The sequence below is a fragment of the Lissotriton vulgaris genome, unplaced genomic scaffold, assembly GCF_964263255.1.
Source record: "Lissotriton vulgaris unplaced genomic scaffold, aLisVul1.2 SCAFFOLD_1361, whole genome shotgun sequence".
Taxonomy (NCBI): Eukaryota; Metazoa; Chordata; class Amphibia; order Caudata; family Salamandridae; genus Lissotriton; species Lissotriton vulgaris.
Window position 1 is genome coordinate 395,576 of NW_028240788.1, and position 27,244 is coordinate 422,819.

A 27,244-nucleotide genomic window follows, 5' to 3' on the forward strand; every position below is an offset into this window, starting at 1 on the left:
AGTCTTGCAACTCCCAGCCGGGCACGGGCCGTTTGTTGCCCAGGTTCCCCTTGGTCCTGGGCCCTGCGTGGGGGGTGATGGAATCCGGGGTTTAGGGACGAGGGAATCTCCCCTAGGCTGTCTATTGTTCTGCTCTAGGGAGTCATGAACCCGGGGGATCGGGGTTGCTATGCGGGGGTCTTAGGGGGGTTGGCGAGGACGAGGGCTAGGGTTACATCTGGGGGCCTCGCACAAGGCTGCTGTGGAGGGCACAGGGCCATCTAGCTTAAAGAGGGGGGTAGTGTGCGTGGGGAGGGGCTAGGTGAGTGATGTAAGGGGCCCACGCCAAGGATGCCAGGTCTAACAGTCGTGTTGCGATGTAAATCTTGTGCTTGTCTTGTAACTATATTCCATCTTTGTGATGTGGTCTAAGGCTTTGTTGCTGTCTACAATGCTGTTGGTTTATGGATTGTGTTGATACTTGGCAGTCATCAATACAGCCGCAGACTTGGTGTTGCTGGCCAGATGAGTTCTGTACAAATGAAAAAGAAATTTACGGAGGGTCTACCTCACCTATTGTTACCTTTTCTGTATCAGCCTCTTTTTTTGTCTTCTTTGTTCCGTCTGCCTTGCTGCCTTTCTTCCTCTGTGACCTGCCTACAAGGTGGATGTGCATTTTCAGCATTTTTTATCGAGACAAACTTTGTCTATCATATATGTACCAATCAATATTCCATTCTTGGGATGTGTACTTTTTTATACTATTAATGACACCTTTTCAGTTACTGAGAGAGGACCTTCTCCGTAGGCTGCCAAAAAGGGGAGGTGTTGGTCCTTTCTGCAGATCATACAAAAGGTCACCAACTTTCACTTTTTCTCCTCTAACTGCGCATATTGAAGTTTTCTACGTTCTAGTTCTCTGACTTCCATTGAACTACATTATGTGCACAAGTATTTCTTGTATCGTTTGCATGAGCTCCTTGACATAGTCACTTGAAGCCAGATCAAACTCTTTTTTTGCAGTTTTATAGGGTGGGTTGTGTGAATAATCCACTGTGGCATGGTTCTTCTAAACAATGCTTGTTTTGTGTGTTGTTTTCCGTTTCAAATCATTAAAATTGCTTATTTTGAGGTCCCTGGATTCCAATAATGATTCAGTTGTGGTTCCAGGATTGAGTAAGCGGGGGTCCTTCGAAGCCAAAAGGTTGAGAAGCACTGCATAAGGGCATAAGTAAAGATAGAATTGATGGAACAATGGAAGAGATCAGCAGCACTCCACAACCTGAATAGCATTACATAATACTTGGAATGCCCAAACAGAGAGCGGAAGGCTGTTTTCCACTTATCACTTCCCTTTAAACACAAAATTTGATAAGCACCAGGCAAATCGAATTTAGTGACTACTTATGCTCCTTGAACTGATTCCAAACTGGCTTTAAAAAGAGGTAAAATATTCTGATCATTGTTAATAATATGGATTTAACCATTTAGATATTTATCTTTCGTCAGACAAAACCCCACAAATGTGCCCCAGCTAGAGATGGTGGTCTTAAAATCAATCAGTTTTATACGTTTTCCTTTTGGTAGGCCTTCGTTCTTTCCTTATTATTCCTACAGGTAATAGTCAGTGATGTCAGTGGTGGGCGGGGCTTGCAGGTGCTGTTGGCTCTGGCAGCATTTGCAGCTCCACGGGTGTCTGGCATGTTCGACTGAAGTACTCAACACACCTAGAAGAGGCGAGATTACAACATTTTTACCAAGACGGTAACTGAGATGGATTCTGCAAAGTGAAACTGTTAGAAGAGGTTTGAACACATTAGAGGACTGGCTGCCTTCCTTTTTATTCTGGAATACATTGTTGCATATATATTAGGGGATTCCTACCACTTCCTAATTAGTGTGATTTTTAACTGCCCGATTTGCCCTCTCTGTCTGGTAATACTACAAATTCCTTTTTAATGAATAATTAAAAAGGAAATTAATTTGACTTTAATGCGATTTTCGGTCTACAAAAATTCTGCAACATATTTATCTTGTCTATCTTTTATGCGTACATAATTACATGATTCTATTGTTCAGTATTTGTAATTTTCTTGTGTAAATAATTAATTACTGTTCCTGCTTTCTCTTGGTGTAGTGAGAAATTCTTCACTTAAAAATGTTGTTATTAAATTCCCTGGTCCTTTTTCTATTATATTTTTCTCTATCCAGGTCCTTCATCACTTATGGAGGTCCCTGCCCCAATCCTTGACCAAAGTGCACGTTAATTTCACCACTATCAGTTCCTTTACCACACTCAACGCGGTACTCTGCATGGCAGCCACAGTCCGTTTGGCACTCATTTATTATACCACAAAGACTGGTTTATCTGCTATTGATCTGGTCTGCGCCTACTCTGCGGGCATTTTTTATTGATCTGATGTTTAATCTCCACTCTAGCTGGTCCTCTTAGTTGGCTTCCGCTGGCTCTGGACATCCGCCACTTCCCCTTTCTTTGACGGCTGAATACACTGTAGTTCAGTTCAGAACTGCCCTATTCTGCTCCCAGGGCGCTCCCTTTATATTACTGGTTCGACCCCTGTTGACACTGTTTCTCTACCATCCAATAAAGATAATTTGCTTTCCCTGAGGACCATAGCAATTTCCAGTGTTGGACAACAATTGCTAAAGCACACCCTCTGATATCTGCATTTGGGTAAACTGTCTGTTAAAAATATACATCAAATCTTCAGCCAGTCCTGCCAGAAAAGGCTGTTAATCAGGGGCGGTTTCTCCTTGAGGGCGTCGGGGCTCCGCCCCCTTAACTTTAGCTGGCACTCGTCAAAAAAGCAAAGTGTGTTGTGTTTCACTGTTTTGTGTTAGAGACACAGTGAACACACACAGCCTAAAAATGCATGATAGTTTCTTCTTTTTTATTTCAGGGTCGGGGTGCGCACACACTACCTGCGATGATTCATTCTGCAGCGAGGCTGACGCTGAGTGGCAATGTCTACAGCTTTTGCCGGGCTGACGATCTCACTGCCCTGGGGCTTGTGATGTCACCAGCTCGGCAAAAGCATGGAGTTGCGGACCAGTCTCCACCCCCTGATGCCGTGGGGATGAAATCAGCCCTGGGCGTTTTGCAGTGAAGCCCTGTAATCCCGGGGCTTCACGACAATCAGGGAATGGAGAATTGGTCACACCACTCATTCCCAACTCGTCACTGTGACGAGTTGGGAAAGGGTGGGGTTAAGGCTGTAAACAGACTGGAAGCTGAGAAATCGAGTCTGCCCAGACTCGAGATGGCTGTTTCCAGTGTGTCACACGTGGGTTTGTTTCAGAGCAGCCAGAAACCAACTTGTGGTCGGACATAGGCCTCGTAATGAGCAGGCGAGTTTAGTTATTTCAGGTATTTGTTTTATTATTGTTTAAAAAAAAAAGTTTAGTTCATTGTGCCCTCACATGACAACTACCCCTTTTCACACTCTCTTCTTCCTCCCACATTCCAGCGCCTGTTGAAAAATGACGAGCCCCCCTCCCCTTGCTGTTCACTCGCTCCTTTCCTTTCACACTGGCCCTCCTGCACACATTGCCTGCCAGCTCCGTGATAATGTGCGGTATTTTCTGTAATGGCCCGGTTTTAGCACTCAGTAATTACATATTGCTGTGGGTGCCAGAGGGTGTCCTAGTTAACACACCTATATCATGAGCCTTGGAACACTTGTGTAAAATCACAGCAGCTCACTGATGGACTACTGACTGTTCGTGAACTCCCTGACATAGTTTCTTAATCTTGCAGTAGGTGTAACAGTTCAATCCCTTTGTTGTTTGGTTGTTTCTACATTCAATTGGATGCAATATTAAGACTTCCCTAGTGATTTCCTTGGTTTTCTCGCCAATGATGAAATTAGAATTTGAATTTTCTAATTTCTACTCCCCTTATTTAATTTCGTTCATTAACATGGCTTCCACTGTGCACAACAGCGTGCAAACAACACTTCACCCTCTGTGTTTATGTATGCATGTACTGTGGTTCCGTGGTTTACGAACTGGGTTCGATGGTCCCGAACCCGTTCAATAAAGATCGTTGGAAATGGACGATTTTGGTGTCAGTAGACCGCAAATGGCGAGTGTAGCGCTTCTGAGTGTTTTTGTATGAATCGATATAGAAGAACACTCTGTATTCGAGGATCTAGTTTGAACCTCTGGGTTCCATTTTGTACACGGCAGCCATTTTGTGCGGTTGCCCTAACATAAGCCCGATGACTATGGCCGAGCGAGTCCTTGAGACACGTACGCCTTAGCTGACTTCTGGGTGACCTGGCCGAACTGACTCCTTGCCCGAGGCTGACCTCGCTGAGCCAGTTCCTTGTTCAGCAGCTGGCCTGATAAAGATCAAAGAGCAGGACATGCCCGAGTTTATGGTACACTGCTCCCACCTTTCTATCTCCTCCCCAATCTGTTTCTGCCTTTCCTTTATGACATAATCATTCATTTGGGTCGAAAGGGTTTATGATGGGTTTGTCCGGCCTTATCGAACAGGAAACCAAGAATGTGCGTGGTCATTTCGGGTGGGCTGGACAAACGGAAAATGGGATTGTCTTTGACTGTCGTCATTCGCTACTTTTGAAATGTTAAACTGTCATTGGTCAGTTTTTGATGCAGCGAATGTAAATTGGAATGTTGCCTGAGGCTTGATTTTTGGCATAAAAGACCATGCTCCGCTTATTGAATTTGTGCAGTCTCTGACGAACTACCCGTGTGTACTTCGTAGATTATTGTTCCTGGTTGCAGCCAATAAACTTTGGTCTTTGACGTCATCAAGAAGTATCCTGTGTCTCTGTTTGCCAAGACAGGGGAACTTGAAGGTATCAGGCGTTCTCCCTGACGCCACTGGGTTCTAAAACCCGGTCCTTCAGTGGGCGCCCAACGTCGGGCGACTTCAGCGGTACCGGTCCAAGCCAGAGGTTCGTGAGAAGCTTCGTGTGAAAATTCTGGAGGAAGGCCAGCCACTTCATCGACCCCTGTATGTCGTCGTGGTCCGAAAGTCTTTGCTGCGAGGTTTCCCACTTTCCGACGGCTACGAAGGACTGCTGTCCTGACTGTCGCCCTGTTTTGGAGCCTTAGACGTTTGTAGAGCGAGACGATTGACGGGTCTTCTGGTGACGCCATCGACATTTCAGTTAAGTATAAGCGGAGCGTCTCCCAGTCCTTAGTTTGTTTTGTATCCTTTAGTGGATAGCTTTGATTTGGTACCTGCAGGCCCCAAAGCCACGGGATTTGTGTATTCACGAGATTATTGTTTCTAGATTCCCCTTTTTGTTTGAAGCTAGACTAGTGAGCAAGATGCCTGGTTTTAGCAGTTTTAGAAACTTGTTTAGTTGTGGTGCATTTAAGGACTCCCGGTTAGAGGATTCGTGTCCGGTTCCTCCGATCGGAACTCCTACATACGAATTGTATGTGAAGCATGGTGTGGGTCCTATTAGCTATAATGAGATCTGGGTGAAATATACGAAGAGTGACGGTGTCCTACAGTGGCCCCGTTACGGTAGTTTTGAAACTGAAATTCTAGATAACCTCGAAGTGAAGTTGTTCAAGAAGAAAGCCCGGCCGGCGATGTTTGACTCTTTCCGCATATGGCGCAAAGAAGCCAAACAGAAAGAAATAAAATTAGCGAAAAAGAATAAGAGAGGTATGTCAATGGTGCAAGCTGCCATTGCGTACAAAGATAATGAAGAAGAGCAAGAAAGTGAACAGATGCTTAGAGTGAGGAAGTTAGCGGTAGATAGATGCTATCCAGTCTTGCCGCCTAAAGAGCAGAAAGACGAGAAAGATCTTACGAAAGATCCTTTAATGTCGCATTTGTTAAATTCAGCGCCACCTTATGTGCAGAATGCTACGGCACCACCGCCACCAGCCGTGGCTGTGCAACTGCCGGTTGTTTTGCCTCCTGTGATTCCTCTACAGCCAGCTCCTTCGTTGGCTACTGTTTCTTTGGCAAAGCCTCCTCAGGAGCCGCTAACTATGCCCTTTCCTACGACTGCTGCTTCTATGCCTGCCCCTACTGCTTCTATGCCTGCTCCGACTTTGGATTCCTCTACTACTGTTTCGTCTCCCCTTGTTCTTCCGACTACTCCTTCTCCTAGACAGCGGATGACTGCTGCTTTTTCTGGTTTTCTGACTCCTTGGTTGGGACAATTAGGTATGTCTCCTGTGAGTGAGCGTAGACAGCTGCGTAGTCAGTTGCCTGATACAGATGAACAAGTGGTTTTAGATCACATGGCGCGTAGATGGGTTACGTATGCGTCCCAGTACGATCTTGAGGGTATTATGGATGTTTTCCGGCAATGGGAAGCACCAAAGCAATGTTATGTTTTCGAGATCATGTGTGCGTTCCTCCATGAACAATGGACGGACGAAGTGGGTAAAGCTCCTGAAGAGCTGTTCCGGTTGCGTTCCGAATTTGCAAAAGGAACGATCGTGAGTCTCCTCGACATCGAGAGAGCGGTGTCAACGTTATTGTCATTTCGAAGTAATGTTCCATCTGAACGGTTGCTCGAGCCTGATTCGTCAGTTAGGAGACAAGCGCGTCCGTATCGGATGCGAGAGGTTCCTCCAATTTGGAGGCCTCAAGATGGAGCTGTTGCTGCACACTTTCAGCGAGTGTGGGAACATGTTCCATGGAAACGTGCTGAAGTTCTAGCGCTTAAACAGACTTTGCCTGATCCGCGGAAATATCCAGCGGGATATTATAAAGAGCTTACGCAAACAGTGAGTTCGTGCGTCATGAATTTGGCGGACATAGATATGTTGTTTGGGAATGTTGTTCCACAGCCCATCTGGAATGTCATTCGACATACGGATCATGATAATGAATTGGGTGATTTGTGGGTAAACCTTGTCGCTGCGAATGATAGACAAGTTGGAGGTGCTAAGCCTGAAAATATCATTACTGAACTTCCTGGTAGGATTATTACTTTAATGAAGACTTTGATGCCTGAAGTACGTGTTAATTGGGACAAGTTGTCTGCATGTAAGCAGAAGAAAGATGAAACTGTGTCAGATTTCTTCTCGCGTTTCGAAGATCATAGTGGTCAGGATATGGCTACCGAGGGTGGCCAGAGGTTGTTTGTCGATAAGTTTGTACACAATCTTCTTCCTGAGTTATGCACTAAGTTGATGGATTCTGAGAGTGCTTGGCCTGTTTCTACATCGGCGCAGATTTTAGCTACGGCTCAATACTATGAGAATAGACGTAAGGATGAGTTAGAGAAAGCGGACAAGAAGATTAAGGAATTGAAGACTAAAGTTCTCCTACAACCTTATCCGCCCGTGTTAATAATCAGCGTGATTATCAGCAACCACAACAGTATTCAAGGAACTCGCAAAGAGACGAGACTCCTCAACAGCGTATTCCGAATGGCCCTAATCAGTGTGCGTATTGTAAGGAAGAAGGTCATTACAAGAATAGGTGTCCGGTTTTGCTACAACGAGGGAATAGTGCACCTGGTGTGAGAGGTAGAGGTGCTCAGCAAGCGCCTAGAGGTAGAGGTCGTGGGCAGAACTCGCGCCCTTTGCCTCCACAGAATTCGATGAATAGTTTTGACCAACAGCAGAATTCGTCTGGTAGGACAACACAGTACTATGTGGACGATTACTATGTTGAGGGTGATGAAGCACATGGTAATGATTGTTAGGACAGCCATGGACAAAGAGAGGGAGTTGTTTCAGTTCCAGTAGATCAGAACGGACCTTACGTTGAAGTGATTGCATCAGGTGTGTCAGAGCCTTTTCTGCTAGACACTGGTGCTACGAAGAGTTTGATTATGCATTTTAAGCTCCCTGGCGCACCTTTGTCTGGCTTTAATAATGTTTCTGTAGGTTTTTTCTGGCGCCCCGTTACGAATCCGATTTCTGCTCCATTGCCCCTTTCCGTTGGTCCTCGTAGGTTTGAAGCACCCCTTCTTTTGACTATAGGTTGTAACGAGAATTTGCTGGGATTAGACTTGGTAAAGAGATTGTATGCGACTTTGTACTGTTCTCCGTCAGGAGTACATCTTACTTTGGGTGAGAGTGTGATCTCTCCGATGTATATATCGAAAGATTGTCTTCCATTGGAATTGTCTTCGTTACCGGATTCACTGTGGGCTACGGATCGAATGATGTGGGCCTGTTGGATATTCCCCCATATGTTGTCACATTGAAGGCAAATGCTAAGTTACCACGCATTCCGCAGTATCGCATCTCGAGTGATGGTGAGCGTGTACTCTTAGCGATCATTTATGATCTGATTGACAAGGGTGTCATTGAAGAGACGCGAGGTAACGTGTGCAATAGTCCTGTTTTGCCGGTTCTGAAGAGAACTGATCCTTCACAGCCTCCTGTATATAGATTTGTCATCGACCTTCGTGAAGTGAACAAGATTGTTGATCCACAATTTCCTGTTGTGCCTGACATTACTGCCTTATTGACTCTGATTCCGGCTTCTGCCACCTGGTTTTCGGTGATTGACTTGAAGAATGCTTTCTTCAGCATCCCGATTGCCATGGAGAGCAGGGATATTTTCAGATTCTCTTTAGGAGGACGAAGTTTCCACTTTAAGCGTGCTCCTCAAGGCTATTGCGAGAGTCCATCTATTTACAGTCAAGCTTTGAAGACACAACTTGATTCGTTGGTTTTCCCTGAAGGTGCAGCCCTTATCCAGTATGTTGACGATTTGCTAGTTGCCGCTGATACTGAGGAAATTTGTAAGGATGCCACTTTGTCTTGTTGTGAAACTTATCTAATTGTCACCATAAAGTTTCTCTCTCGAAATTGCAATTCTGTCGACAAGAAGTTACCTATCTCGGTCACCTCTTATCGAAGGAGGGAAGGAAACGGACCCCAGAAAGAATTCAAGCTATTGCGAAAATGAGTGTTCCTACGACACAGAGAGAAGTTTGTGCGTTTTTGGGTATTACGTCGTACTGTAGACAGTGGATTCCCAATTTTTCTTTGCTAGCAAAGCCTTTGATAGCTCTTACTGTTAAGGATACTCCCAATCCTATTCCTTGGACTGACGAATGTCAGACGAGCTTTTCTGAACTACGTAATGCGTTGTGTTCGGCTCCTGTGTTGGGTACTCCCGACTACAGTAAGCCTTTCACATTGTATGTCCACGAGAGAGAGGGATGTGCATTGTCGGTTTTGACTCAGCAGTTTGGCGATAAGCAACGCCCATGTGCGTACTTTTCGTCGACTTTGGATCCTGTAGCTAGAGCGTTGCCGAGTTGCTTGAGAGCTACGGCAGCAGCGGCTGTGTCAATTCGACAATCTGCTGGTTTGGTTATGGATAACACGTTAGTGGTTATGGTTCCACATGCAGTGGATACCTTGTTGAATCGTACGAAGACACAGCACCTAACTAGTGCTCGGTTTTCAGGGTATGAGCTGACATTGTTAGCGAGTCATGTGCACATAAAAAGGTGTAATACCTTAAACCCAGCCACATTGTTGCCGATTTCGCTTCAGACAGATGACGATAGTGAAGAACAGCACGATTGTTTTCTAAGAACTGAAGAAGAGACGAAAGGGAGAGTGGACCTTAGGGACACTCCTCTTCCTGACTGTGATGGTGCTTTGTGGGTTGATGGTTCGTGCTTTAAGTTGCCGAATGGTGATACGACTGCAGCATATGCTGTGACGACTTTGCATACGGTTGTTGAAGCTGCACGTATCCCACACAACTCCGCACAAGCGGCTGAATTGATCGCACTTACGAGAGCATGTGTGTTGGCGAAAGGAAAACAAGTAAATGTGTACACGGATAGTCAGTATGCGTTTGGTGTGGCTCATAGTTTTGGGCGTTTGTGGCGTGAACGTGGATTTTTGACGTCGCATGGGACGAAGATACAACATGGACAACTGGTGAATGAACTTCTTGAATCTCTTACGTTACCACTGCAAGTAGCGATTGTGAAATGTAGTGCCCAAAAAAAGGTTACGGATGATGTTGGTCGTTGTAATGCATTTGCGGATGAAGTTGCGAAAGAAACTGCTAGAAACGTGATGAGTCGAATGTATGTTGCGGGTCCGGCGAGATGGGTTCCAGAGAAGAGCATGTGTGAAGATACTATCGAGAGCGTGAAATCTATTCAGGGTGAGGCCACAGAGAAAGAGTTGGATGAATGGAGAGAGAGCAAGGGTAGATTGGATTCGAATGGTTGTTGTACTGATTTGTCAGAGCATCAGAGATGGTTGCTGCCTAATGCGTATGTGCTTCCGGTTGTTACAATGGCTCATGGAATGGCACATATTAGTGTGAAAGGGATTTGCAAGTTGTTGGCTCCGGTTTGGCAGAATGTGGGGATTCCCAAATGTGCAGAGAATTTGGTCCGAAACTGTATGGTATGTTTGATGCATAATCCTGGTAAGGGAACTCCAACACCAGCTGGTCATTTTGCTCCTCCAACGTATCCGTTCGAGGCTTTGCAGCTAGATTTTATCCATATGGAGAGATGCAGCAACTTGAAATATGTGTTAGTGGTTGTTTGCTCTTTTTCTAGATGGGTAGAAGCTTACCCCCTTAAGGACAACACTGCTTTGTCCACAGCGAAGACCTTGATAAAAGAGTTTTTCCCGAGATTCGGAATGCCGAGAATTATCTGGAGTGATAATGGGAGTGAATTTGTGGGTCAAGTTATGAAAAGAGTGTGTGAGGGTCTCGGGGATTAGGCAGAAGTTCCACGCTGCAAACCACCCCCAATCAGCTGGTTTAGTCGAGTGCTATAATGGCACTCTTAAGTTAAAATTGGCCAAAATCCAAGAGAGCACTGGTTTGCAATGGCCAGATGCCTTGCCATTAGCTGTTTTATCCACAAGAATGACTGTGCATTCGCGAATGGGTTTGAGTCCGTACGAGGTTGTGTTTGGTCGCCCAGCGAACATTTGGGGCGTACCAAGACCAACGAGGTTTAGAGACCTCGAGTATCCTGTGCTGCTTGATTATTTGCATGAACTGACAACTAAAATGAGTGTTTTGCGCCAACAGGTGCATGACAGTCTTCCGCAAGCTTCAGAGGGTCCAGGGCACTCCATTGACCCTGGGTCTTGGGTCTTTGTGCGTAACTTTCAGCGGACCAAGAACGAACAGCCCTGTTGGACGGGGCCCTATCAAGTGCTCCTGTCAACGAAATCTGCGGTACGAGTGCAGGGCAAACGCAACTGGATCCACGGATCGCACACCAAAAGGGCACCTTTGCCTTTGCTTTACGATAAGTGGGTCCAGGAGGGACTTGCAGACTCTGAAACAGAAGTTGTCCCACGGTTTATACCGTTCAGCGATGCTAGACTGATTGGAACGAACTCAGAGAACGAGAGCGACAAAATTCTACAAGCATCTGTACCCCCTGCAGATCGAGTGGACACTACCGAGCCTCATCTTCTGTTCGCTGATCAAGAATTAGCTGGAAGAAATCGCTATAATTTGAGATCGAGAGTTACGGACAAATAATAAAGACTAATAAAGTTTGATGATTTTTTTCTGTTTGCAGGTTAACTCTCCACCAAGGATCTACTCATTTTTGTTTTTCTTGAACCGCCATCCGGTTCTCGCTGCTAGGGTCGCGGTTGCTACCAGTCTTGGGAGTGCAAGCCTGAGACACTAGGTTGAGGGTTCTGTTGGCCCGAGGCAGCCTTCCTGGGTTCAGCAGAGGCACTCCTGAGCAGAATCAACCAACCACCGCGGGCAGCACACTTAGTTTAGGATGGATTTCTTTGAGTTGGAGAGACCTGTACAGACACTGACTTTTAGAAAACGAATATGCAAAATAATATCGAAGAAATGTTTTTTGATACCATGTTTATTTTTACTATTGAGCTTCATAATATTTATAGCTGGTTATGTAACATTTGTTTTTAAAATGACGTTTAATCCCACTGTGCAACCTACACCTTCACCCACTATTTCTTCTCATTCTTTTCATCCTTTGCCTGAACATGAGGTAGTCAGACGATTGGAATTTGCTAACAATTCCTTCATTCAACTTCTGCACCAACACCAGTTAGTGATGAATACGACCAATTGCTGGATTTGTGGTTTGATGCCTCATACAACCGATAAGGGTATTCCTTATTTAGTCCTGCCCTTTAGTTTGAATGGTTCGATTTGGGCTTATAGAACAATGTTTATCTATGCCCATAGTGTTTACCCCCAACGTTCATTGAAAGACAACCCAAAGAATAGTGCTATAGTCAAAGGCATTGTCGACATGATTAGAGGGATTAGCTCATATGAGACTATTCCGAAGGATGAGACACTAGCCTACATTGGTTGGAACGTTACTGGATATGGAGTTAGTCTGAGTGTTAACCAGCGAGCGAAAAGTTCTCCACCGATTTGGATAGTGCCCCATCGGGGCCACTATTGTTTGAAAGGCAACGGTAAGAATCCGAAGGCTCAGTTAGGGAAGAGTGTTTGCGCTGAGACTTATGTATTTGCGTCTCAGTCTTCCCCAGCGTTCTTAGCTGCTAAGGGTACCTACATTGTTTGTTATGACAAAGCATGTACATGGTTGCCCCCCGACTTCTCGGGCACATGTTTTGTTTCCTTTCTGTTACCTCCCACTTTTACAGCTGCGGCAGATTACCATAAGATGAGAGTTGCTAGAGGTGTCTTTAGTCAAGAAGACACTGCAGGGCAAGAGCTGGGAGATTTCTTCAAGGGTTTTCTGCCGTTCTGGGGACCTATGGCTAACAGTAGGAATATTCGCCAGTTGACGAGAGTGGTTGAGTCCACCATAGTCGAAACTGCCGGTGCCCTTGGTAACTTGACTGCTGAGCTCCAGTCGGATAGACTTATGACACTTCAGAATAGAGTTGCCCTTGATGTCATCCTAGCAGATTGGGGTGGAGTTTGTAAACTGATTCAATCGAGCTGCTGCGTTTTCATTCCAGACAACGCTCCATCAGTCTTCCAGGCCATTTCTAAATTGCACAAAATCTCCGATTTTGTCCATTTGGACACAGGAGATTGGTCTTTGATGGGATGGTTATGGGGATTGATATCCACTTGGGGTTGGAAAATTTTGATGGTCATTGGGATGGTCTTAGCAATCCTTTTCATGCTCTGTCTTTGCGTGCAGTGTGCTCCTGCTATTTGTGGCCTCTGTGCCATTTCGTGTGCACGGAAACCTGTCCAGAGAGAGATACTCAGTAACAGGATGATGCTACAGCAACATATCGATGACCTGATGAATATAGATCCAGATTCAGATTAACATGGGTTTGTTGCCTATGATAGGGCAAAAGGAGGGTCTGTGGTTCCGTGGTTTACGAACTGGGTTCGATGGTCCCGAACCCGTTCAATAAAGATCGTCGGAAATGGACGATTTTGGTGTCAGCAGACCGCAAATGGCGAGTGTAGCGCTTCTGAGTGTTTTCATATGAATCGATATAGGAGAACACTCTGTATTCGAGGATCTAGTTTGAACCTCCGGGTTCCATTTTGTACACGGCAGCCATTTTGTGCGGTTGCCCTAACCTAGGCCCGATGACTATGGCCGAGCGAGTCCTTGAGACACGTACGCCTTAGCTGACTTCTGGGTGACCTGGCCGAACTGACTCCTTGCCCGAGGCTGACCTCGCTGAGCCAGTTCCTTGTTCAGCAGCTGGCCTGATAAAGATCAAAGAGCAGGACATGCCCGAGTTTATGGTACACTGCTCGCACCTTTCTATCTCCTCCCCAATCTGTTTCTGCCTTTCCTTTATGACATAATCATTCATTTGGGTCGAAAGGGTTTATGATGGGTTTGTCCGGCCTTATCGAACAGGAAACCGGGAATGTGCGTGGTCATTTCTGGTGGGCTGGACAAACGGAAAATGGGATTGTCTTTGACTGTCGTCATTCGCTACTTTTGAAATGTTACACTGTCATTGGTCAGTTTTTGATGCACCGAATGTAAATTGGAATGTTGCCTGAGGCTTGATTTTTGGCATAAAAGACCATGCTCCTCTTATTGAATTTGTGCAGTCTATGACGAACTACCCGTGTGTACTTCGTAGATCTCTGTTCCTGGTTGCAGCCAATAAACTTTGGTCTTTGACGTCATCAAGAAGTATCCCGTGTCTCTTTTTGCCAAGACAGGGGAACTCGAAGGTATCAGGCGTTCTCCCTGACGCCACTGGGTTCTAAAACCCGGTCCTTCAGTACTTTGCATTTCATTATTATTAGAGCTTTCTTTCAATTTAACTGTGAACTTAAACGAATAACCAGTGATATGGCTGCTGTGGAAGGCCTTCAGTGGTGTAGTTGTCGGCAAGGACTTTTTGGAAAACTCTTGGAAGCCCTTGTGTCACTTGTGATATTTTAAGGAGGAGGGGACCAAGCTTTACTTGCTAGGTAAAGTTTCAGAGGAATAACGTAACCACTAGAGTACAATTTTGTCTATGCCAAAAGTGTTCACTGGCACATTAGATTATTTTTTTTAAATCTACTTTATCGAATACATGAAGCATGTCTACGAGGATACTTACTCTGGTCATTGTGGAAAGCAGTTGTTATTTAATGCATAGTAATGTATTTTCGGTACCGCTACACAGTCTGAACCTTGACTGAAAGTCACTGCGGAGGTTATTTGTTTCCAAATAATTTGATAATTGTGAGCTAACAGCAGTTCTGAGGATTTTAGTGCTAGGTGATAAAGGGACATCGGTCTGTAGTTGGGTAAAGTTTGATTCATGGGCAGTCAGTTTCTGAATAAGCTGCGTAAATATGACATCCAAGCGTTTGAGGGACAATCCCCAGTAACGTGTGTAGATCAGTTTGATAACAGACTAGAACAGTTTGATGTTTTTTCGGCACAGGGATCTGTGGTTGAGGCAACAGTTTGAGATTATTCAAGGTCTTGTTGAGTGCATCTCCAGAAACAGCTGCAGACATATTCATGGTTGGTTACTGATTACCTAAGACCTTCCATGGATTTGTGTGTTAGACCTAGATTAACAACCTGAGCATTGGTGTCTTGCTGCTGAAGATGGGCATCCGGCCAGCATAACTCTTTTGTGGGAGTTGCATATGTGTATAAGTGTGGGTTTTAAACTTTTTTTTAATAAATTTGAAATAGCTGTATAAAAAACATATTAACTTTTCACTTCAAATTTGGGAGTTTGCCCTTTTAGCTGTATATAACTGATTTGTAGGCATACTCATTTATCTAGCATGCAGTTTCAGAGCCAGGGCAGTACAATATTTCCCCGCAAATTCCTCTTTGTTTCAAGACTGAAAAGACTTCTGGGAATCATTTGTTGTGCCATGCTTGGGCTGCTTTAGGGTTCTAAAACTGTGTGCACAAGCTGGCTGCAAGCTCAGTGATAATGCTGCAAAGACAGAGACTGTTGCATTTACTATAAGGTGGTCATGCCGGTTACATTTTGGCATGAACTAAAAGTCTGGCGCTTTAATCTCCCTCTGCCTATCTGAATCTCCTCTTCTTTCTTGTTTACATGTAAGTAGGTGAAACGGAAAAAGTATACTGTGATTTAATACTAGGTTACTTCAAAGAACGCCATTGATTAATTCCCCAGCACTGTTTTGCTTGGCTTCACTCTTAAAATTCGGATTGTGCTAGTGGCAAAAAAAGCTTTGGGAAAGCCAAAAGGTCTGCCTTTAATGTGATAAATCATATAGCCATATATATTTTTTTTCATGTTTGCATGTATGCTTGTATTGGTACACAAATCTTTCCTTTCTGTACTCAGACGTGGGGCTTGTTGTTCTGGTTTATTATTTATTTCGCTCGTATTTTATAGAATATGATTTATTTCCATAACTAAACATATACTCAGAAGTGGCTGCTCATCTCATGGCTCCGGGTTCTGTTGTGAGTCTAGAGTATTACTTTCTCTATGCAGGGACTATCCTCTTTCCAATCGGAGCCCCAAAGTGAATGGCACTGATAGTTGGACTTCTCTGGAGTAGTGTGGCTGGAAGTCAAAATGTCCATTGCTGTATTTTTACTGTGTTTTAACAAAGATTTTTTTTTAGTAATTAAACTATTCTGTGTCCCTGTTGGCCTGCATTTTTTACAGAAAATGCGTGCCACTAGTAATTCCGAACATCTAGTGAAGAGTGGGCACACGAGGTGCATACCCAGTATTGTACCTGCCATTGTCTGCATTTGACAGGTAAAAAAAAGGCATGGTGCCCGGGGCTGTCATTCTGTTCTCTTTCATAGAACCGCTTAACAGCAGGCCTTCTGGCAAATCACGAAAATGTGGCTGGTCAACACACTGTTGACTCAGACTTAGCTGCGCACAACTTAAATGATATCTGTCGATCAGACACTTTTTATACTTTGCATTTATACAGTTTATTCGTCTTAACACTCAATGAATCCCCTCAGAAACATTGTGTTATAATTGCATAAACATGATTTCATCAAAAATCCATTACCAAAGCAATACAATACAAATTTTACAAATAGAAAACATCAAATCCTTTTTTATATGTTGTTATTCGCCCAATGCATTTCGGGACTATCGTAGGGTCCCTTCGTCTGGGGCAACAACAAAAACACGAAGGCCACTCCCTCTGGCTTTCATGAGACTGCTATGTACTCAAACCGTCTCCTGCTAGTCTGTAAAGTCTGCGCGACGCCTTAATCCAATGCTGCTCAAATACACTCCGTCTTCAAATTACACGTTCCTTTTTCTAAAGTGCGCTGCTCATGACCAAATCGCTCGGTATTCCTCTGCCCTCTAGATTCACTGGCGAATCTAGAGGGCAGAGGAATATCGAGCGATTTGGTCATTTTGATGAAATCATGTTTATGCAATTATAACACAATGTTTCTGAGGGGATTCATTGAGTGTTAAGATGAATAAACTGTATAAATGCAAAGTATAAAAAGTGTCTGATCGACAGATATCATTTAAGTTGTGCGCAGCTAAGTCTGAGTCAACAGTGTGTTGACCAGCCACATTTTCATGTTTAGTTTTTAGGGTATTTGGGTATACTCTATTAGTTGCAGCACACAGATCAACTAAACTGGTTACAATTCATTTATTTTTTAAAAAAGAGGTGTGCTCAGAACACAACAGTTTTTGACTTCTGGCAAATCACAGCACAAGTATGTGTCTGCTGTCTCTAGTCTACAACCCTCAGGGTGAGGCAATTTTACCAAACCCAGCACGGGCCACGCACACCTTCACGGATCAATTACGATTAAGTTGGACTCATCACCCCACCTTGGACATAACTGTTCAGTCTGGGGTCCGAAAAAAATTAATTGCAAATGTTTTTCTGTTCCTTTAAAAGAAAATTGGTTATCCCCTTTTTTTTAAATTACTTGTGCAAAGCAGATTTTATAGAGAGAAATTTGCCAGACAGAGCTGTGTGTTTTTTTCATGATACTTGTAACGCTGTGTCTGCTCGCTGTTTTGATAATGTATTGCAGTGGTTGCTTGGTTCAGTCCTGCACAGTGCTCTTCCTGCCCCCATGGGACAGATCTCTTTCCAGCCTTCTCCAAGGACTGCAATAACGTGCTGGGACATCCCAGGCTCCTAACCCTAATCAGGATACAAATAGTGCTCTGTTAGCTCTGAACCTTGCTTACCCCAATCAATCACATGATACATATAGCTTATAAGGGAACAATTTTAAATCTCACAGCTCCTGATACTCTTGCTACTTCATTATCATCGCCCTCATTCATTCACGTGCAGCTCTAAAGGAGCTGGTGCAATAAACCCACGACATCTGGGCCACTGCACTAACCCCGACAGGTAAACCTCAATAGTGGGATCCGAAAAGTGACGTCTATGTCTGTATTCATGTATGTATTTAATTTTGAACTGCCCTCTGTACTAGATGCGTCTTCTACGAGCTGCACTTAATAGCAATGACCAGGCTTTTTGTTGGAGGTGCTAACATTACGGTAATGCCCAAGAGAAAGATTGTAGGCACATCCTGGACAAATAGCTTAGCGTATTATGTGGCATCTTTTTTAACTGTTGCCTATGTGGAACCCTCAGAGAATAAACACCAGTGATGATTCCAACTAATAAAAGTCACACCACCCCGGGATTGCAGGGGGCCACGGAGTCTCAATATGGACTTAAATGTGGAGCGCGCTTTCCGAATTTAGAAGCGGACCTTTCCTTGGGGCTCAAGGTGAGCTTACATTGGGCATTTACCATAAGAAGCATCCTTCTTTGGATTTAATTGACTACACGTCCCAGAATACCTTACGTACAGGCTCATAGAAGAGCAGATGCATATCAGAGAATGATGAGATTTAAATGAGGAGGTGTGGCCCGTATTGCTTCTTTCGACCGATGTGCCTCTATATATATTTACCGGAGAGAGGCCAGCAGGGATTAGGGCTGGTGAATCCGCCAGGCTTTTGATGTGAAACGCTGGGAAAGGGATAATTCCTGCAATGCGGGAAGCATTAGTCCCCTGGTAATTTGTTAAAACACCATAATCACTTTTAGGCGGCATCTGCTTGCACAAGTTCTGACACGTCTAACACTAGAAAACACTATTAGGATTTCAAAGCGTTTTTTAAAATTATTATTATTGCTGCATTTTCGCTTCTTTTTAAGGATATATTGTTATAAAAACACGTGTAATTTCCCAGTGGGATGCTTTTGAATTAGCTTTTGGGCACATCTAGGTGGGAGCAAATGTCCTGAATACTGTTTAACATTTTTTTTAAGTTGTGGGGTTGCGTGCCTTAAGAACAGCATCAGCAAGAAGCTCTTTTGGTTATACGCCACATTTCTACCCACATGTGCCTCTGTCATTGTTTTAAAGTGTGCACAACTCTGCAAAATAAGACAGGGGTGGGCTAACCTGTGGATGGGATGGTGGGGCTGGTGTCATCTCTAAGAGTAACTCTTATTCTGAAAGTGGTGCGGGCCCTTGGCAGAGTTGGATAGTTAGATGTGGCCTGGCTCCACATTTCATCCTTGTGAGGTTTATAACATAAATATAACTGTGTAAGACATATTAAAATGCATGGAGGGTTGCTGTGTGGGTTAATGAATGTGAGGTTAGAAAGTTAGCAAATTCCTGGCTCAAAATCCCATTTTACTGCGTTTGTTGACTAACAATTAACATACATTTGGGAAATACTGAACTCTGGGGATCTAAAGCATGGCCTAAGAAAGGCCTGTGTGCCTGGGCAAAAGCCGAGGTGATCCCGTTTAAAGTATGTATTTTTATCTTGTTTTAAAACAAAACACAGTGCACACCCTCTGGGAGAAACTGGACCAATACATGCTTAATATCTGCCCTGGCCTTGCCCGTGAAAAGCTCCCACTGCTTCTCCTGGGTTGCTTCTAATTTCATTCCCACATTCAACGAGTGTTCCAGAGAGCTAGGCTCACAGTAGAGTATTTATGTGGCCTGTTGGTATCTCAGAAGGCTTTGCCGTATCTGTCCTCTATCTCGGTGGAGGGGATTGGGGAGGATAGGTAGGGAGGCTATCTCATATGGAGTGATAACAGGCTGAAATCGCCTCGAGGTGCCCCACTGCACTGCCCAGGGATGGGTGTTTCAAGCCATGACGCACTTTCGAATCAGAAAAACCCAGTACTAGCCAGCAGCAGCAAATGTTTCCGCTTTTATCATTTACAATGCTTTCTGTGTAATTTAAGGTGCACAGAAAGGAACTGTTTTCTACACTACAAATTCTGATTAATAAAATTTGTTCTGACCAAGACTTCTTAAGGTCTAGTGAACAGTTACTTTTTGGTCCGTGGAATTTTAATGCGCATCAACTGTATCGTGTAAACACATTTGGATTTGCAATATTTAAATTCGCCTGCAGTGCAAATTGTTATAGTTATTTTTATATGTCAGTAGTAATTATGTGGTCCATTGTTAGGGCAAGGCCACATCCTATAAACCATGTTTTGGTCCACCGTCGAAAGCATTTGAATTTTCCAGCTCTATTACCTGTGGCTTGTAAATAGATTTGGGCAGCCGCTATTCAAATTTGTCAGCCATAACAGTGGGTAGCAGCCAGTATTTTCATTGGCATAGCCTGTTATGAAGCTCTGTGGTTATACTGAATAACCAGCTACCTATGTTATATGACAGCTCTTCAATAATGTAATACCTGCACAATTGCTTTATTAACCTTCCTGCTTTCTCAAATGTGCTTGAAAATGCACCATTTTTCCACTATTTTTTCAAAATTTTCTCGGGGGAATTTCCCCCCGACCCTCCTTAGGGGGTTCGGGCTCGCTACGGTGCAGTATGATTATCAGTATCCGCCACACCACTTTCAAATGTCACCAGCCGCCACTGCTTGTTAATTAACCTTTTTCTCCCTTAAAAGTCTGTCTGCTCCAATACAATTGCATTGTGAAACTGAACTCCCTAATTTTAAACTCTAAAACATTTTCCTAAATTAAGCACGGTTTTGTGGAAACACTAAACTTCAGCCCAATCAAAACGGGTTCCAAATTTGTACTATGTATACTCTGTGGGCGGAGCCAATGCCCCTCTGTAGTGATGCTCACTTAATTATCGATTCTGGCTACAACTACGCTGTTCAGCCAGACGATAAAAAAAAGAATATAAACTTGGCAAAACGTGACGCCGCACTAGAAACGCAGCAACACAAGATGAGCGCACGTGTAAGCACTTGAAAGAAATAGGCACTTAGAAGAGCACCGGGCGGGGCAACGTCTGACACCGCCCCACAGAGGAAGAGGGCGTGGTCTTTACCCATGCTTTCAGCTTTGAATGATACCTCTGCCTGGTAGCCCTTTGTAGTGAAGTCTCTCGGCTTGTGTCAACCAGTCGCCCCTCTGCTACCTGTACTGCCCTTCTTTCCTCTTACATGTACTCCTCACTAGGTGTGGGCAGCATGCGGTGGTTGCGCGCGGTCATCCTGCTCCGCGGGGCTGTGGCCGGTGGACGCCGGACCCCGCCGGCGGCAGGGCTCCCAGCCTGCCAGCTCCGCGGCGCCGGTAGCAGAAGCAGCGTCGGCGGAGCCGGGGAAGGGCTGTCCTCCTCGGCAGGGTGGACGCAGGAGGGGCCGCCGCACAGCTCCTCGGTCAGGTAAGTGGAGTGAGTGGATGACAGTGTGTTGAGCCATCGCCCGCAGACATGCCCTCAGGTAGAGGAGGCTGCCGTGCTCCATGTGCGCCGCTCGTGGTTCTTTCCGATCGATGGGTCTGTGATAACTTCCGCACAGTTTCCTGTTATAGCTAATCCAACTAACATGAGCATCGTGAGTTTGTCTCAAACTTGCGAAACTGCAGGCAGGGCAAGCCTTGGTCCTGAACGAGCTGTGCCCCGGGTCCCTAGGTTTAGGTGAACACACACATGACCTCCCTGCATTTATATGTATTATTATGGGAGGCTGCAGCGCTCGTTTTCTTTATAAATGTCCCCACTCTCTTCGTTTGTCTCCCTCTTGTTCTTCTTCCACACCCCCCCCCCCCCCCCCCCCCTGTACATCCTCCGACAGCCATTTTCCTGGATCATTGTTTGTTTGCTGGACAAGGGATGATATTTGTGTTCAAAGGCTGCTAATTATTCAGGTGTGTGATTGGTTTGTGCGCTTTTTTGAACATATAGATGTTTAGGGTGAATACACCCCCCCCCCCATTTTGTATTGGACGTCATGTGTGTGTGTGTGTGTGTGTGTATGTGTATATATATATATATATATATATATATATATAGAGAGAGAGAGAGAGAGAGAGAGAAAGTGGAGTACTCGTTAGTGGTAGTCTGTTCTTTATATTGAGACATGTGCAAAAACAAGGAACAGCTGACACATGTTTCGCCCAGGGGCCAGCAGGTCTGGGCTTTCTCAAGGCAGAAAATCCTCTGTTAATAAGATGTATTTCAATTAGGTGAAGACCCCACCAGTTACAAAGATTACCTGCTCGCTGCTAAGGTTCTTCACTCAGGACCTGACTGGTATGTGATCCCAAAAGGCCCCACCCACTAAGATCAACTGAGTAGCAAGGGGTTAGCCAAGGTCAGGAGCAGGGAAGGTGGCAGGGCACAGACCAGCCATAACTATGAACATTGTCCTGTTTCTCCTAAAGACTCGCTCCACAGCTTACGCTGCGAAGGATCTTCTGACTAAAGGTAATGGTAACAGCCAGAATAGCAGCAATAAAAATGTTATGAATGATAGTCATAAGCACATAGTTATTCTCAGGCGGGTTTCCTGTTGCTACGTCGACATAATGAGTACAATATACAACCAGCATCAGACAGCGGAGCACGCTTTTCATAGCTGCCAAGGTTTCAGAATGCTTGTGTGACGTTTTCATAATTTCATTGTAAATATGAGTGACATTCAACGACTGAGTGACTACTTTCTCACGAGCAAAAATCTAGCAATTAAGACGAGGGAAACGTGTAAATATCAGAAATTGCCCCACATTTGAGCAACAAGATACTCTAAGAAGATCTTAAACCTGCTGCAAAGCACCAGAAATGGAAGGGCACTAACAGACAAGACACACAAACTTATTTTTCCCCCAATCAACGCATAGAACAAAAGCAGCATAGTTAAGGTGTCATAATAAAGGTTATTATATACAGCGCCTAGGAAAGGCAGCGGTGTAACAGTGAGAGAGGGAGACAATTGAAAGAGGATTAGAAGAGATGTCAAATTTGCCTAGGGTGCTTTTTTAGACAAAGGCTGTCCGACTACAGGCATTGACGTCGAGTCACCATAAACCAAGTGTAGTTCGCCAACGAAAATGGTATTCTGTACCATCTTACTGCATGTGACATCACAGGGTCAACTTCTTTATTAACATTTAGTTTCTCAAGAGTCCCAAAAGTGGAAACTAATTTCAAAAGGTAGGTCATGTAGCTCTTCGACAGTGGACATTGCTAACACTGCTTGGAAGTGCACACTGTGAAGCTTAGTAGTCTGCCCTTAGTACTGAAGTGTAATGTGTGACATGGGTTTTAGGTATTGCATACTTAGCATGTGGCATGGTTTCTTCTTGAATTTTTGTTTGAATAGTTAATGTCTACTGATCAGCCATGCTTTAGTCGGGCCGAGGTTAAAGCTTCAGAAGCTGTTCGGATACCTACGTAAGCTCGTTGTTGCCAAGTTTTTGGGTGAAGCGTCCCAGACAGCAGAAGCGGTCTGGTCGCAAAAGGTCTATTGTGAATTACCTCAGGGCTTATATCGAATCCATTGCTTACCGTTCATTGGCTTATGCACTGTCATTTTCTTGCTTCTTATTTGATGGCTCTTCTTCCATTTTACGATCCGTTTGATTTGCTGTCTTGTTTCCTCCCAATGCTCCCATTTTGGGTACTATTGTCTTTCTTTTTCATTCAGCATTCCATGAAAGTGCCTGTGCTTCCTAGTTCTCGCGCCTGACGCTGCTAAACAGTTGTCAATGGACAGCTTTGTGATACTGTTGGATGTGCCTGCTATTCCTCCAATATTCTGAAATGTTTTCATTTCTTTTACTTTTTAAACAATAATGCAAAGATTGGCAGCTCTGCACCCACGTTTTAAAGTAGAGACCTGTTGGCTTTACCAGTAGTTGCCAACTCTTATGGGTAGACCGAGAGAAAAAGAAGCAAGCATGGGATGGATTACTGATAGTTGTAGGAATGCAGGAATGTTTATACACGAACCTATTTACTTAATAGAACTGTATGACACCAGTGCACCTGAAATACGCTTTCATTTAATGCAAAGCAGCATAAATATTGTCTTGTGTTATGGACAGTGACCTTTAAAGCATACCAGAACGTTAAGCAAACAAATTGCGGGGGTGGGGGCCTGGGGTTTGGGTGGGGTCTTGGGTAGGCAGTTGTTTAAAGTGATTAGTAGAGGGAAAAATACAGACTTTCAAATATTTGGGGGGGGGGGGGGGCAAGATGCTTAGCAGTTCTTCTTAGAGAAATAGGAAAGTAGTAACACATTAATGCTGTGAAAAAGGAAAAATATGGACCTTCAGTTCGGGAAACAGCCATGACAACGCGGGGATTACCTCGCAATGCCATTACAACGCAGGGATTACAACGAAAGTCGTTACGACTTTCGCTGGAGGGCGCTGTTGGATAGGGAATAGTTTAATTTTCTATCCAACACCTTCCCTACTGTCAATGTGGGCTGGAGTTGGAATAGAAAATTAAACTATTCCACTATCCAGCGCCCTCCAGCGAAAGTCGTTGTAATCCCCGCGTTGTAATGGCATGCGGGGTAAAAGCCTGCGTTGTAACGTCATACAACCTTCAGTTCTAACTGGGAGATCGCGCCGGGCAGCCGCAATGATTGCTGCTTTTAGCAAATCTGGCACACAGTAGCATCTAGTTCAAATTCACAAATCTGCCGCAGTCTTGCACCCCCTATATATCTACTGCATAAATGGGCTGTCCTTGGACAAAACTCTTTACCCCTGACTCCCCCAATGGCGAATCTCTGATTTATACCAGCTAATTCAATGCAGAGAAAAGTGTCCAAACTCTCAAAACATGTCAAACCTACGGTTTGAGAGAGATGGGGGTTCTGGTGTCTCTAAAGATATCCTGTCATCCCTTTTGACCCTAATCCTTTAAACAAGGTTTTGTAACTGTGCAGGTAAGATGTCTGGAAAGACAAATTAGCATGTTTTGGAAACCTCTTGCAGGTAGAATGGTCTGTAAAGTATGTTTGCTTCTATTGCTGTATAAGGCATGCAGATGCGTCATGAAATTCTGTTCCAGCTCTGCTCTTTTCCATACTGAAATTAAAGACCATCTCTGCTTTTAATGAGTGTGGAAATAGGGCTCTCAATTAGATACATTGGTCCACATTATTAATAAAGCTACCAGTTTTCCGTTTTTTCTGATTTTTACAGATCAATACAGACCGAAAACAAGCTGTTTCCGGTCTGTATTTATTTTTAAAAGTGGAAAAATTTGGAAATGTGTGCCTCTTGTGGGCGTCTCTCTATGCTGTTTTTTGTGGTATCCAGGACAATAGCTGAGCAGACAGAAAGCAAGTGAAGTTAAAAACGAGGTTGAGATTTATTTCCTTAAATACAGGCATATATTAACATATATTTGTGGTATAATGCTGATAGTTACCAGTGGGTATAGTGTTTTGCAATCTTTGACTGCTTAATTTGCTAAAACGCGACAGGCAGCAAAATATGGGTGCATGTTTATCAGTTAAATGTGGAAATATACCATTTTATGACTCCATTTATTCGCGGAACACAAAATAAATATGGATAAATACCAAAAAGATGGCCAAAAAATAAATATGGATAAATACAGACGTAAATGTTAAAAAAATGAATACTATAAAACCGGGAGCCCTAAATATTATGCATTTTCTTTTGTTGTCTCTCCTACTGTGTCTTTTTAACCCCTTCGCTGCGGCGGCTATTCCGCTGCGAGCGGGCCGTGTCGGAACCGTTCCATCACCAGCACAGCCCACCCGAGGCTCGTGACGGAACAGTTCCGTCACGAGCATGGGAGGGGTTAAACAAGTCACAATGATCTGGAATGCGGAAACTACTCCAGTAAACTATTTGGCCAATACTCCATAATCTGTTTTTCTGCCTGTATGGTTCTTTTCTGCAGACTTGCTTCTTTTGGTAGTGAACTTAGGTTGATTACCTTAGGTCTCTGGTAAGAACCTTTTACTGGCCACTACTCAGATGTAACTAGCATAAGCGCAATCTTGTATCCCTCCTGAAAATCCAAAGGGAATCCATTAGGTCCTAAGCTTTTGCCGTTTGGCATAGGGCTCCAGGCAAGGCCCAGTCCACTTTGGCCACAAGCCTCACTGTTATATGCTCCACTGCCATGTAATCATGAGAGAAGTGACCTGCCCTTGAACCTTCATCTCAGCCTTCACAGAAGGAACTCTACGAGCTCTAATCATTTTTAAAATGTTCTCTTTATTCTCTTTTCTACTTAAACGCTACTGTCTGGTACCTCTCAAATGAATATCTCATTTTGTCCTACCACACAAGGATCCTACCTGCAGTGTTTAAACAACCATTTATCCAGCAAATAGGTGGTGCTTCAGCAGTCTTCCAGCACTACCACCATTATTATTTTGTGAACAGCCTTTTGCATCTTCCATATTGTGATATTAGTTCTGACATTTGCAACTTTAATTATGTGACTTACGTCCATCTCAGTACTTGTGATGCTCTGTCATTCTTTTCAGGGATGCTACAATAGAAAACAGTCTACATTGATTTCCCCTAACTTGATTTGCAAAGTTATTTCCAAACCTATTGCAGACAGTTTATTTTTGGGGCATTGTAAGAAATTGGGTTTTTCGTTGGAGGGATAAGTACCAACATCAAGTAATAATTACAATCCTTGTCAGGGTGAACAACTAAAGTCGGTAAATAAACCTGCGCTCAACCCCCTCGTAGATGTGGCACAGAGCAGACAAGCTTAACTTGGGGACAATGCGTAAAGCATTTATGCAGTACCAAAACAGTTATAAAGTTGAAATACAAAATAATCAGAATCCAACAATTAAATTTAGAAAAAGGGTTAAATGTAGTAAATGAAATTACACTAAAATGGAAGAAGTCAAATAAGAGAATCTGGAGATTTGAATTGTTAAAGTTTTAAATAGAAATATCACCAAGAAGCACAGAATGCCAATGCTAGTCAACCTAAGCTCAATATGAATCTGACCGTGATGGAGTGCAGGTCAGATACTCCAACCATGTTTGTCCTGTGCAAAATCGTATACCTTCTATTTTTAGTCCTTCAAGTCCCAATCCACCACAGGAGTACATTTCTAAAGCCACCCAAGGACCACAGGTGAGGCAATTCGGGACTTGCAGAGTGTGACCAACAGGAAGAAGTTCAGTCCAGTTGCAGTAAAGGGCATCTTGTTGTGTCCCTATTGTGACCCTTGGAGTCCACTTCTTTGTCCTGGGTACAAGAGGAAGGGCAGGCCTAGTCTTGTAGGCTCCTTTCAGGTCTCAGACAGCAGGTTCATTCCTTTTATCTTCCATGGATTCAGGAGTGTTCTGTAGTGGGTGCCTGGCACAAGCTAATGGGTAAGAGCAGCCCTTGGGGGCGCCCTAACCAATGGTGTATAGGTTCCTGGGGCTAACCCTATCCACATTGGGAATTTTCAAGATGGCTGTAGTCTTCAGCCACACTAAACTTGGGCTTTGAGTGCTGGGCAGAGCACTATGGTTAACCAAGAGCCCTCCCACATCTAAGACTATGATCCAGGTTTTGGCAGTCACTGCATCCCCAACAAACTCGGACAGAATTCTAGTAGAGCAAAGTTGAGTTTTCAGCAACTGGATTGTGGAAACACATATTAG

At 44.1% G+C, this 27,244-nt stretch overlaps 1 protein-coding gene across 1 annotated transcript in view; it reads left to right on the forward strand.

The window, feature by feature from the left end:
- Positions 1-20,671: 20,671 nt before the first annotated feature.
- Positions 20,672-27,244, forward strand: part of LOC147672873 (monofunctional C1-tetrahydrofolate synthase, mitochondrial-like) — a gene marked incomplete at its 3' end in the record, with an annotated part of 195,553 nt that continues 188,980 nt past the window's right edge. Inside the window, exon 1 of the mRNA XM_086947959.1 lies at positions 20,672-21,011. Coding sequence (XP_086804085.1) covers positions 20,791-21,011 — 221 coding nt within the window. The remainder of the gene's footprint in view (positions 21,012-27,244) is intronic.